Below are 14010 nucleotides of genomic sequence, written 5' to 3'. Positions count from 1 at the left end.
AGAGAGGGGTCAGACTGTGCTTTGGCCAAAGGCCAGGCGGAACAGCTCTGTCTTACAGGCCCTGCGGAAAGATGTCAAGTCCCGCAGGGCCCTAGTCTCTTGTGACAGAGGGTTCCACCAAGTCGGAGCCAGTACTGAAAAGGCCCTGGCCCTGGTTGAGACCAGTCTAACCACCTTGCGGCTTGGGACCTCCAAAGTGTTGTTATTTGTGGACCTTAAGGTCCTCCGTGGGGCACACCAGGAGAGGCGGTCCCGTAGGTACGAAGGTCCTAGGCAGTATAGGGCTTTAAAGGGTAAAGATAAAGGGACCCCTGACCATTAGGTCCAGTCGTGGCCGACTCTGGGGTTGCAGCGCTCATCTCGCTTTACTGGCCGAGGGAGCCGGCATACAGCTTCCGGGTCATGTGGCCAGCATGACTAAACCGCTTCTGGCGAACCAGAGCAGCGCACGAAAACGCCGTTTACCTTTCCGCCAGAGCGGTACCTATTTATGTACTTGCACTTTGACGTGTTTTCGAACTGCTAGGTGGGCAGGAGCAGGGACTGAGCAACAGGAGCTCACCCCGTCACGGGGAGTCGAACCTTCTGATCGGCAAGCCCTAGGTTTTGTGGTTTAATCCACAGTGCCATCCACGTCCCTTAAAGGTTAAAACCAGCACCTTAAACCTGACCCTGTGCTCCACTGGGAGCCAGTGCAGCTGGTATAGCACTGGATGAATGTGATGCTGCGGCGAGGACCCCGTAAGGAGTATCGCCATGGGATTCTGCACCCGCTGGAGTTTCTGGGTCAGTCTCAAGGGCAGCCCCACGTAGAGCAAATTACAATGATCAAGTCTGGAGGTGACCGTTGCATGGATCACAGTGGGACGGGGGGGCTGTTCTTTCTGGTTGCATCACAAAAACCCAAAACTCACGCATTTGCTTCTGCCACAATGGGCTTTAGATGACATCCTGGAGTCCTTTGACAGCCACCCGCCAATCATGCTGCCCAGTGGAGGGTTCAAGGTAGACCTGGAGGCTGAACACCTGGACGACAATATTTACCAACACTTCCTCTACATCCGCCACTTCCTGTGGAGCTTGCGCAGCAAAAGCCCCCACCCCAGCGACTCGCCCGAAGGGGAGACCCCCAAGGTAAAACTCTTTTGCCTTTCCAGAATCTTGAGGGTTTGGTCTCCAGTGGCGTAGCATGGGTTGTCAGCACCCGGGGCAAGGCAAGTAATTTGCGCCCCCCCCCGCTGCACTGTCCCTCCCCCAGATAGTCCCTCGCTCTCTCTCCGCACAGCACCGCACGCCTGGCATTCTCCCCTCCACAGTGGGCGGCGACCCGGCGGCTCGGATCGGATTCGCACAGCCAGCACTGCAGTGAGAGAGAGTGAGTGAGCCAGGTAGGGGCAGAGAGCTGTGGGTGCGAGCGCCCCCCCCCCCCGATGTTGCGCCCAGTGTGGCCGGCCCCCCCCCTGCACCCCCCACGCTACGCCACTGTTGGTCTCACATCTTTAAGATGTAAGAAGGGCCGTCGCAGGGAGGGAACCACCAGAGCTGGACCTCCGTGTCCAGGCTGAACAATGGGGATGGAGATGCTCCTTCAGGTATACTGGACCGAGGCCATTTAGGGCTTTCAAGGTCAGCACCAACACTTTGAATTGTGCCCCAAAACGCACTGGGAGCCAATGTAGGTCTTTCAGGACCGGTGTTATATGGTCTCGACAGCCACTCTCAGTCCCCAGTCTAGCTGCTGCATTCTGGATTAGTTGTAGTTTCCAGGTCTCATTCAAAGGGAGCCCCACGTAGAGTGCATGGCAGTAGTCTAAGCGAGAGATAACCAGAGCATGCACCACTCTGGTGAGAGGAGGAGTTTGGATTTGATATCCTGCTTTATCACTACCCAAAGGTGTCTCAAAGCGGCTAACATTCTCCTTTCCCTTCCTCCCCCACAACAAACACTCTGTGAGGTGAGTGGAGCTGAGAGACTTCAAGAAGTGTGACTAGCCCAAGGTCACCCAGCAGCTGCATGTGGAGGAGCAGGGAAGCGAACCCGGTTCCCCAGATTACGAGACTACCGCTCTTAACCACTACACCACGCTGGCTGGTATTTCATGCTAGCTCATCCTGAACTTGGAAGAGAAGCAGGAAAGAAGTAAAGCCCAAAAGGAAGTAGTCTAATTTACCAACAAGGAGCTTCTAAGAAAGGAAGAATCAGTGAGGAGAAAGGACAGGCTGCCTTTTCTGTCTGTCGCTCCTCTACCGGTTCAGCTAAATCATTTCATGTGGTGTTGCTTAGTTTACACACCCAATCAATCCTTGCTATGCCTGAGGGCTGTCTGGGCAAGATCCAAAATGATCTTCCCACACAGGGCCACCAAGATCTCCCCTCCACCCCCCTCTGCCCCACGTTTTGCAGAATATGTTGAGAGCTGTTGAGATGGGGGGGGGGATGCATTGGATTGTTTGCAAACCTGTGGATGTTATATATATATATATATATATATACACACACACACACACACACACACACACATATACACACACACATTTTACTTGATTTTTTAACATATTTTTATCATATCAGTTCCAACAGTCATACAACATATCTCACATCTTATACAATATTTTTGACTTCCGTCAACACCTCTGATGATTTCCCATTCTTTATCACTTATTCTGCCTTTTTAAAATTTCCTATTACACTTTAGCTAAGGATAATTAAGTGTAATAGGAAATTCTTTTTGTAGTCTTTCTTGCAATATTTCAAATAATCCACCTTAATCCTTAATCCACCTTCTTGCAGTCCTGTTCATCCCAATTACTTTTCAGATAGTTCATATATTTACTCCAGTCTTCTAAGAATCTCTGGTGGTCCCGCAGCTTTTGAATCCTTCCTGTTAATTTATCTAATTCTGCAGTCTCGGACGTGAGATTTTCAGCAGGGTTCACCCCGCTGGTAGAGAGTTGAGCAAAAGGGCAAGTCTTTTCTTCTCCCCCCCCCCCCAATCTGAAATATTGTGGCTCCTTCCGTCGCCCCAGGGCTCACACCCAACCAGCAAACCAGCTGCCGCCGCTGCTGCAAATCCAACATGAAATCCAGCAGCGGTTCTGAATAATTGAAAACCAGTCGAGGGCTCAAATTCCAAGGTGTCTGCATGTTAAACCCCCACCAGACCTGCACCTGCTCATCACCTTTCCTTCAACACCACCTGCCTGTTTCTGCTGAGTGTCTGCAAAGAAATCTTCCTATAACCTGAATCAGGAAGGACAACAATATTGTCCGCCTTCTCCCTGGGGCTGCGGGTTCACCTGGTTGTGAAATCAGCACCCACACATTTTCAGGTCAAGGCAACAAATGCAGTTTGCAGTTCTCCAGTTCAGGGTGTCAGCTGGCCAGCCAGTCCCTCTTGCAAGAGAGTCCATTCCGCTCTCGATAATACGATAATCTTTATTGTCATTGTCCCATACAGAACAACGAAATTGAAAAAAATCTACATCAGACATTCAAAAACCCACAAGCCTGCTATCCCAGCTATCCCAGCCTGGTTAGCCCCCTAAAAACTCTGATACCCCATAATTAAATACAATATACTCCCACAGAGACTACCTTACACTTTAAAACCAAAATCACATTTGGATAGAAACTGTTTCTCAGGCGGCTAGTCCTAGTCTTTCTAACCCTGGACCTTCTTCCAGAAGGCAGAAGCTGAAAGAGATCATTTCCGGGGTGCGCACTATCCTGCGCTATCTCTGCAGCTTTCTTATGATACCTGGAAGAGTAGATTTGATCCAAGGTGGGAAGAGCGCACCCAATTATTCTCTCCGCAGTCTTTACAACCCTGGACAGCATTGTTTTTCCCCGACTGTGCAGCTCCCAAACCACACACACAGACCATAAGTTAATCCACCCTCAACACTACAGTGGTACCTCGGGCTACATACGCTTCAGGTTACAGACTCCGCTAACCCAGAAATAGTACCTCGGGATAAGAACTTTGCTTCAGGATGAGAACAGAAATCGTGCTCCGGCGGCGCGGCAGCAGCAGGAGGCCCCACTAGCTAAAGTGGTGCTTCAGGGTTAATAATAGTTTCAGGTTAAGAACCGACCTCTGGAACGAATTAAGTACGTAACAAGAGGTACCACTGTGCAATGGTAAAATGCCATCAACAGGTCCTTGGAGAAGATTCTTTGTTGCTGAAACTTGGTTGGGAGTAGCGGAAGCTGCGGGAGTTTTGCAAAGCGAGACAAGGGGCGCCACGGCGCTCCGTTTACACAGGTTGTCGAAATTTGCTTTTCTTCCTGCTGAGTTTTAGTTATCTCAGGTGGAATTGTGATTGCTTTTCTGTGTCTGACATGCACCAAGGGGAAAGGGGCTCCCTCTGAGTCTGGCAAATCTCTTCCTATCGATGACCCCATGATGGCACCTACTGGGAGCCACCTGCTGGCGCTGGAGACCAACTCCTCCTCGCTTTGCCTGATCTCCAATTGCAGCCCTTCCTGGCCTTTATTGAAAGCCTCCCTGGGCTGATGCTTCAGAGAGACAGAAGCCAATGCGAGGGATTAGTGCTAATTCCCTAACCTGAAAGCGAGGGGATGGAAAGACTGCGGAAAGCTCCTTAGCAGGGCTAAGACGGGGAGAGTTAGCCTAGAACTCGTGGGCATCCCATGAAGGAAGCTGAATGCTGGAAGATTCAGGACGGAGGAAAGCAAGTCCTTCTTCGCGCATCTCAGAGATGGACTGTGGAACTCCCTCCCACCAGAGGTGGATTTCCCTTTCCATGAGTTGTAGAGAGATTAGAGCAGATTAGATGGTGCCTTGCATGTCCTGCATTTTGGGTCCAGACCTTTCCCTCTTCTTCCCATCAAGGAGGATGAGGATGCTTTGAAGGCTCCACTCTTCTGTAGCATCTGGGCTGGCTGCCCCTCTGCTGCGGAGCCAGGTTCACGGTCCTTGTATTAATTGACAAAGCCCTGAACAACTTAGGGCCCAGATGCCTCAAAGACCACCTGAATCCTTCTATCCCACCCTGGCAGGTTCGTCCGACTACAACATGAAATGCAGCAATTAGTGTCACCAGCCCAGTCCTGTGGAACTCTCTGCCACTGGAGATTCAGCAGCCACCTTCTGTTCCAAATTTTCAATGCCTCCTGAAAACGTTTCTGTTCTGCCAAGTTTACGCGAGCAATTAAGAACAACCAGAATTCAGCGGCCGGGTTGCTCACCAGGGCAAGGCGATTTGAGCGTATTGCACCGATCCTGGCCCGACTGCGCTAACTGCCAGTTTCTGGGCCCAAATCAAAGTGCTGTTTTTGACCTATAAAGCCTTAAATGGCTCAGGATTGCAATCTGTCAAGGACCTCCTCTCCCCATAGCAACCGACCCAGAACCTGAAATTGTCCTGTGGCTGTTCTTCACAAGAGGTCCAGAGGGTGGCAACACGAGAACAGGGCCTTTTCTGCAGTGGCTCCCTGCTTGTGGAGTACTCTCCCCAGGAGGCTCACCTGCAGCCTTCATTATACACCATTAGGTGTCAGACAAAAATGTTCCTCTTCTCCCAGGTCTTGGGCTAACTATGCAACCTACGGCCTTTTAAATGTGTTTTCTGGGGGGTTGTATTTTTTTCTTTTCCTACTATTATAGCACGTATTTTGTGTTTTATGCCGTTAACCTCCCCGTGGTCTCTTGATGAAGGCTGGTATACACATTTAGTAAATGGCAATAATAACCTCTTTCACAATAGTTAGCTGATTTCTGATTTTAATATTCTTTCTTTAATATGGTTTTCATGGTTCTCCTGTATGGCTGCAGTAAACTGCTGTGACAGCTTTCCCTCCATGAATTTCAGGATATAGACATTTCATATAAGTAAAAGAGAGACTGACGCCTCCCCTTCCCCTGTATCTCCCTGTTAAAGACAGATGCCATGGGCTGCCAAACCACCCCCCAGGCAGACTCGGAGGCAGAGGTGACGGGGCGTTCCTATGCCCGGGCAAACTGGCAGCGCCGCAGACCTGTGAGCTGCGTGGAGCCCAGGGCAGTCGGAGGTCCCTCTCCTGTCCCGCCGGGCGCCAACGGTTCCGCCGGGGATAACGAGGCTTGTGAGCTGCGGCTCCAGGAAAGCCTCCACCAGCTCCACCTGCAGGCCTCTCAGGGGAAGGGCAGCATCCCAACAGCGCCAGCAGACGCCTCCTGCCTGCTGACCCCGCCCAACACACCTCTGACCTTTGACCCAGCGGGCCTCGAACTCACCCCAGAGGCCACCCCCGGAAAGGCCACGGCAGACCCTCGGAGGAACGGCCTCAGCGGCACCAAAACCACGACACTTGAAGGTAGGAAATGAGGAACACTTTCTGGGGCAAGCGAGTTGAACCTTCCAGGAAGGCTGTTATAATAATTGGGAGTGTGTTTCTGCCAAATTATTCTGCTGAGAGTTATTGCAAACTGTTACATCTGAATGGATTATCAAATACAGTGGAACCTCGGTTTTCGAACCTAATCCGTTCCGGAAGACCGGCTTCTGAAAAGTTTGAAAACCGAGGATCAATGGGCTGGCTGCAAAGTCAAGGGAGAAAAATGAAAAACGCTGCTCAGAAGCTGTTTTGCTCCGAAAATTGTTCAAAAATAGAAGCATTCACTTCCGGGTTGTCGGTGTTTGGGTTCCAAATTGTTTGGCTTCCGAAGCGTTCAATAGCTGAACTTCGTTGTATTTATTAGATCCGTAAATAACAAAATAACGCATCACACTGCAGTAATCTAGTATTGAAGCAGCCAGAACATGAACTGCTTGTGGCCAGTTCATGGCCGTAGCTCTCAGACCAGGGACATAGCTGGATGTAGAAGTAGCCCCCAAACTGCAAACTTGCTCTTTCAGGGGGAGGGCAACCCCACCCAGGGCAGCCGACGGACCACTTTCTTGGGCACAAGAGCGACGCAGTGCCTCCGTCTTGCTAGGATTCGAGCTCTGCTTGTTATTCTTCACCTATTTCGCCCCTAAATCCACACAGTGATGCTCCGGCATTTGTGTGGCCTCACCTGGTCTGGACGCTGCGGCGTGCATGGTTTTGGTCTCCCCGCCCCACAGGCGTAGCAAGGGATGCTGGTCCCCGTGGCTTAAGCACAAACTCTCCCCAGAATTCTCCCGCAAGTAAAACAGGAGGGAGGGAGTTTCCGGCATTAGCTTGGGGGTAGGTTTCTACATGTGGGGAGGTTTTTTCTCTCCCTCCAAAATGGGACCTGCCACCCTGCAGGCTGAAGTGATGCCAACCTCTCAGGAGGCACTGGTGCGCTAGGGCAGATGGGGTGCTGCCTCACCAACCTGCCTGCCCTCTTACTTCAGTAATAGCCAAAGGCAACACGACGACAAAGTACAACGATGCAATGTCAATATAAACTCCTCATATAATCTCTACAGAACATTAAACAATATGAAATATGCACTCTCTGCAAAACCAAATAAACAGAAATCTTCTAAATCTCTGAAAGTCACAAATTATGCGCTCTTGATGGATTCTCTTGAAAACATAAAACCAAATAAACATAAGTCTTATAGGTCTTTGTGGGCTATGCAAGTCTCTGAAAGAAGCAATGGGTCAGATTCTTATCTGGTGAAAACAAGCTGTAAATATTAATATTAATATTACTGTTAATGGAATGTATAGGCCTTCCTTCGCCTGAGGATCCGTCTCAGTGATTCCCTTGTAGAATTCACCAGGGAGGAGGAGGAAGATTTGGGGGCAGACGGGACTAGAATTTGTTGGCCTTGCTTGTCGTTGGCTCTGGCGCCCCCTGGTGGTGGGCTCCCTGCCTCCCGCCCTACCGGTTGCCTTCTAGGACTCTTGCCTAGGCTTGCTTTGCAAGAGCTGTGGCTCACGAGGCAAGCGCATCGGTGGGCAGAGCCCGTCCACATTGGAATTGCATCTCCTGGGAGGGAATTGGAGGTAGACGGGAGCCCATTTCAGTTGCCAAGTCCTCTCCCAGCTTTCGGCAGCGAAATGCAGTGTTACCACCTTGTGCTCCCGCCTCTGAGTCACTGGGTAGAAGCAGCTGGGAGCAGCCCTTGCCAAGTTCATTGGCAGCTCAGGCCTTGGGTTGGGCTCGGTGGCTTCTGGCGCTTGGCCTCTGAGATCCCATTTATTTCACAAAAACAGCCGCACTTTTTGCTGCAGCCTGCGCAAGCTCCCAGCTCTGGTTGTGTGCAGTTGGTCAGAAGGTCCTTGCAGTTTAAATGTGATTTACAGCCGATTTACCACACTGCTGACAGCAGCGAAAGAGTGTATTGCTCACAGAAATGGGAAAATAAAGACCATTGACCACTGGGTCAGGAAAACCTGGCCAACAATAAAACTTACATATGAGAGAAACGCTTGCCGGTGCCTCACAGGCGTTTGGTTGGCCACTTGGAGAACACAACGCTGGACTAGATGGGCCCTGGGCCTGATCCAGCGGCCTCTCCTTAAGTTCTCGTATTTAGGTGGTGTTGCTTGCAAGGAACAGACAGGCTCACAAACCGCCTTCCTTCTGACCCCAGGCTCTTCGCCAACGCCCTACGACTTTCCAACGCCAGCCTCTTCGAGCCGCAGCTCGGCCGCGGACGATTTTTGCTACGTCTTCGTCGTGGAGCTGGAAAAGGGGCCCATCGGCTTGGGAATGGGGCTGATCGACGGCCTGGTGAGTTTCTCACTCTCCCAGCTTCAGTCGCTTTCTGTCTGCTGCCAAAGAAGGGCTGGTAGGGAAAGCTGTGCAGATGGAGAGATACACAGCTCCCGCCATCACCATCCCGCCATTGTCCATGCTGGCTGCTGGGACCAAGGGGAATTTGGAGCCCAACAAAATCTGGAGGGCACCCCCACGTGAGCCAGCCCTGGCCCATGCACAGACTGGTATCAGGTCTCCAGGGTTTCAGCCCTGCTTGGAGACACCAGGGATTGACCCTCTGGCATGCAAAGTACACCCCCGGCCCCTGAGCTACATCAAGCTTCTTCCATGTGCTAAAATGGTCCCTGGCCCACTTCTTAGGAAGGCGTCTAGTTGTGTTGCTGCAGATGCACCAGGGCGTTTATTCTCTCTGCGCTCCTTCCAGCGGCCATTCCTCTGTGGGTCACAGCTACGGATGCACAACCCGACTGATTTTCACCAGGCACTGCAGTCGTCTGCAATGGACAGGGTTGATGTTGTCATCTTTGCAGTAAAATAAATAAGGCGATGTGGTGATCACACAGGGTCCCCGGACGTTTAACGGTCTGTTGACCCCTGTGCCACCACTATGCTCGCTTCCCCGCTGCCACCAACCAGTTACTCTCTGGTAAAACACTGAGTCCAGTCAGTTGTTAAAAGTGAACCAAAAAACAAGTTTATTTTACAGACATTAACAAGTTTATGGCTTCTCAGATAATATTCTTGTCAGTATCTTAATTTTAGTTTCTTTACTGGCCTACACCTTCCTAATACCTTCTGACTGATTATCTCAACTGTTTGACTGACTCCTCTTAACAAATTCTCTCCCTCTCTCACACCAGACTAGCCCAACCCACAGACTTTTCTTATCTGTCTCTTCTAACTCCAGACTGTCTTCTCAACAACTCTAACTCTACTCCCCCTCAAAACCCCCTCTGTGCTTAAACCTTATACACAGTTAACTCTGCCCCTTGGGTTCCCATGGGTTAGTCATTTTACAATTAGTTAACCCTTTCCTTATGAACCCAGTATGATGTCCCACACCTGGGGGGCAAACGCCACAGGCGGGTCTTTGGGTGGCGTCAAATCCCAGGGCAAAGAGGAAGCTGTGCAGTGAAGGTGCCTGGTGCACCTCTCCAGGGAGGGAGTCCCACAGCTGGGACAGTCCCACAGCGGGGCCACCACAGAGAAGGCCCTCTCCTAGGTCACCACTCCCTTCTGAGCCTCTGAGGGAAGGGGCTCCTCCACCATAGCACCCGAGGGAGTCTGGAGGGGAGAGGTGACCTTTCAGGTCTTTGCATCCCGAGTTGTTTGGGGCTTTAAACACCCAACATGAGCCCCTTGAATTGAGCCTGGAAACGAACTGCCAATCAGTTGCAAGAAGGGATGGCAAGAAGGCAGCCCAGGAGTTTCCCGGTGAGACCGTCCAACAGTGGGCTCCTGCAAACGCCTCCACCCATTGGCGAGAGAGCTGGCGTTGACCTCTCTGCTGACTCCCGCTTTGCCTTCTCTCCCCCCATCCTCTTCAGCACACGCCCTTGAACTCCCCCGGGATCTACATCCGGACCCTGATCCACGACAGCCCTGCAGCAGCAGACGGGAGGCTCTCCATTGGGGACCGGATCCTGGCTGTCAACGGCACGAGCCTCATTGGCTCTGATTACCAGAGGTAGGGAAAGAGGAGGGAGGCTTAGTGGGGGGGGGAGGGGCTGCAAGGTGGACCCCCGATTATGTGGCTCAGCGGAAGGCTGCATCCTGCCTTCTCGCTCTCACCCACTCTTTCTGATGGGATTTCTCCTCCCCCTGCTCCCCTTCTTCTTTCAGTGCCGTCGACCTCATCCGATCGGGGGGCAAGAAGCTGCGCTTCCTGGTAGCCAAATCAGACCTGGAGGCTGCCAAGAAAATCAGCTTCAGCTCCTCACCTTCCCCTTAAAATAAGAGAAGAGGTGCCTCCGAAACAGCTCTCCTGGGTTCTCCAACAGTGCAAGCTGCATCAGGCACAAGGGATTGGGGCCGTGGGCATAGCCTAGGGAGACTTCTTGCAATGGGGCATCCCGGCTGCAGGCTCCCACCAGCCCCTCGGAAGTGCCTGCAGGCAGCAACACCAGACTACGCCTGGCCTCAAAAGCAAACTCTGCTCTCCCAGCTCTGGAACTGTCAAGATGGTTTGAATTGCTGCGGCCTCAGAGCCAAAGGCTGGGCTTCGCTCTTGCAGACATCAGGTGCCAACAGCTAGCGACTTAAAGAGAGGCGGCACTGCCCCATTGTGGCTGCCTGCTCTCACTGCAACTAGAGAATTTCGAGACCAGCTGTTAATGCACCCAGCATGGATGGGACCTTAGCCTTGCAGCAACATCCCAAGCCCTCGACTGCTGCCTCCCTGCCTCTGCTGCAAAAACATCTGGGAGAAAATGAGCCCATTGTTGCTTAGTTACCTGCTAATGCACAGGCCCAGGGGGAAGAAGTTGCCGTGGGCAAGCTAAGATGAGGGTGCAAAGTAAGGCAGGGTGGGGAGCCCACACAGCATGACCGGTTTCTCTGCACTGAGCACCGCAACTATGACATAGTACATGTGCAGGATGAGAGGGGGGCCCTGGAGCCTGACACTTGCTCACTGTTGCTGAACTACAGTTCCCATCATCCTGACAGGAGCTGATGGGAGTCGGAGTCCGCAGGATGCCTGAGGCCTGGAGCAAGGGAGAAAAGCTAAACCCATGAAGTCCCAGAGAGGGGAAATGGATGTCAGGCAGCAGAGAGAGATGGGAGGCTGGGGACATGTTCCAGATGGGCAGGGTATAAATAAAATTATTATTATTATTATTAAAGGGATCTCACAGCCAGCCCCTCCTCCCCCCCATTTATGGCTATTGGCCACCCCAAATGCACACCTCTATCAAACCTAAGACCCAGTGATGGATAGACACGGGGACTTTAGCGGACAGCCCTAAATCTGGCAGGATTCCTCCAAATTTGCTGGGCTGTCTCAACACCTGCTTAAGAAGCGCATGAGAGAGCCGTGCCCGGCTGCAACAGACCTAGTCTACGTCTCCAAGCCCAGGAGCCTCTCTCTGAATCGCGGCTGGGCAAGATGCCTTCTTCAGGGAGCTCGCAAGGAAGACCATGAAGGCAGCCGCTCTCCCTGCAGCCGGCATTCAGCAGCTCAACTGCCTCTGAGCAAGGAAGTTCAACAGGGCTGCTGTAGCCAATAGCCAATCCATCTTCCTCGAATGAACTTGGCCCTTTTCAAATCGACAGGCTCTTGCCACCTCACAACGGCAGTTCCACTTATTACGGCCCCAAGAGCTACGCTGCCCACAGTCCTATGTGTGTCGGGCGGCAGATCAGGAAAAGAAGCCAAAATACGCCAATGATTCAAGCGAAGTTTCATCAGTGGTCCCATTCATGCAGGGAGGCTTTATCTCATTTACACAGGACCCCCTCCATACCCCGATCAACAGGAGAAGCTTCCGTTTTCTAGGCGAACAGTATTAAAGCAGCATTTATCTCAAGCCGAAAGACAAACATTTTCAATCCCTTCTGCCGGGATGAGAGTCCTCGGTTCACTGGGCTGAAAGACAGCTGTTTTTCTCCCTGGATTGAGGAAGGGTGACAACCTTTGTTAATACTGTGCATCTTTTTTTAAAAAAAATAATAATGTATATATAGTTACAGTATTGCAGGCGATGTGATAAAGAACGAGGCCAGGGACAAAGGGCCGGTATGTCCAAGCTCCTTTCCTCTGGGTTAAATAACTGGATACAGTAAAACTAGCAACCGTCGTAACAAGGGTTGGCAGCCGTGTCTCATTCTGGCTCTGTGTCCATTTTTGCAAAAGGGAAGGCAAAGGAATGCCGGGAAGGGGAACACCATTCACACAGACTGAAGAGGCACACGGTTGCAGAGCAGGCTGGCAACTTGCAGGGAGGTTACATTTACAGCGGTTTGTGCACAAAGGCAGAATTGCGCCCAGTCCGGAAAAGGCCCAGTGCGACGATCCCTACCATATAGCGCCCTGGAAATGTCACGCAAGGACTCTGGAAGGCTGCGAGGGGCTCCACAAAGACCTTGCACGACCTTCCCAGAGCCTGGTGCCTGAAAATGCCTCCTGCCAGAGGAAAACTCAGTGCAGAAAGAGATGCTGGGCCAAATGGGCCACTGGCCTGATCCAAGAGACTATTATTAGGTTGCTCTATATCAGAGGTAAAAGGTTGGACGGGGGTGGCGCTGTGGTCTAAACCACTGAGCCTCTTGGGCTTGCCGATCAGAAGGTTGGCGGTTCAAATCCCTGTGACAGAGTGAGCTCCCGTTGCTCTGCTCCAGCTCCTGCCAACCTAGCAGTTCAAAAGCACACCAGTGCAAGTAGATAAATAGGTACCACTGTGGCGGGAAGGTAAACGGCGTTTCTGTGAGCTCTGGTTTCCATCACGGTGTTCCGTTGCGCCAGAAGTGGTTTAGTCCTGCTGGCCACATGACCCGGAAAGCTGTCTGTGGACAAACGCCAGTTCCCTCGGCCTAAAAGCAAGATGAGCGCCACAACCCCAGAGTCACCTTTGACTGGACATAACCATCCAGGGGTCCTTTACCTTTTACTATATCAGACCATCTATATAGCTCTGCATTGTTGAGAATCGCAGCTGGGCAGAGGGGTCTTGGGCGCAGCTCCCGCTTGCGGGCTCCCCATCGGGGCATCTGGTCAGCTATGGTGAGAACAGGATGCTGGACTAGAGGGCCAACTGGCCTGATCCAGCAGGTCCTTCTGGTCTTCTGCTGAGGTCAACGCCATTAACGCTGGTTGGCAATGGCTCTCCTGGGTTTCAGGCTGGGAGCCTGCAGATGCTAAGGACTGCACCTGACACCTTCGGCCAGGCTGAGACCCCTGACTTTTCTGAATTGGCTCATGTTAGGAGAGCTGGGGACTCGGGTGGCACTGTGGGTAAAAGCCTCAGCGCCTAGGGCTTGCCGATTGAAAGGTCGGCGGTTCGAATCCCCGCGGCGGGGTGCGCTCCCGTTGCTCGGTCCCAGCGCCTGCCAACCTAGCAGTTCGAAAGCACCCCCGGGTGCAAGTAGATAAATAGGGACCGCTTACTGGCGGGAAGGTAAACGGCGTTTCCGTGTGCTGCGCTGACTCGCCAGATGCAGCTTTGTCACGCTGGCCATGTGACCCGGAAGTGTCTCCGGACAGTGCTGGCCCCCGGCCTCTTAAGTGAGATGGGCGCACAACCCTAGAGTCGGACACGACTGGCCCGTTCGGGCAGGGGTACCTTTACCTTAAGGAGAGCTGGGGGAAAGGAATGGGGGACTGGCTCAGAGTTGCCCGTGGGGCTAGCTGAGAGTGCAGAAACGCCCC

The 14010-nt window shown here is 52.2% G+C and overlaps 1 protein-coding gene across 3 annotated transcripts in view; it reads left to right on the top strand.

Annotated features, from left to right (window-relative positions):
* Window positions 1–12449, top strand: part of RADIL (Rap associating with DIL domain) — an 82248-nt gene extending 69799 nt beyond the window's left edge. For all 3 annotated transcript variants that reach the window (XM_083413353.1, XM_083413355.1, XM_083413354.1), the window contains 5 exons: window positions 944–1134; window positions 5905–6319; window positions 8518–8657; window positions 10193–10332; window positions 10488–12449. In XM_083413353.1, coding sequence (XP_083269479.1) covers window positions 944–1134; window positions 5905–6319; window positions 8518–8657; window positions 10193–10332; window positions 10488–10596 — 995 coding nt within the window. In that variant the 3' untranslated portion in view covers window positions 10597–12449. The remainder of the gene's footprint in view (window positions 1–943; window positions 1135–5904; window positions 6320–8517; window positions 8658–10192; window positions 10333–10487) is intronic.
* Window positions 12450–14010: the final 1561 nt, after the last annotated feature.

The sequence above is a fragment of the Podarcis tiliguerta genome, assembly GCF_965153285.1.
Source record: "Podarcis tiliguerta genome assembly, chromosome: 14".
NCBI classification, from domain to species: Eukaryota; Metazoa; Chordata; class Lepidosauria; order Squamata; family Lacertidae; genus Podarcis; species Podarcis tiliguerta.
This window is presented reverse-complemented; position numbering and strand designations above follow the sequence as displayed.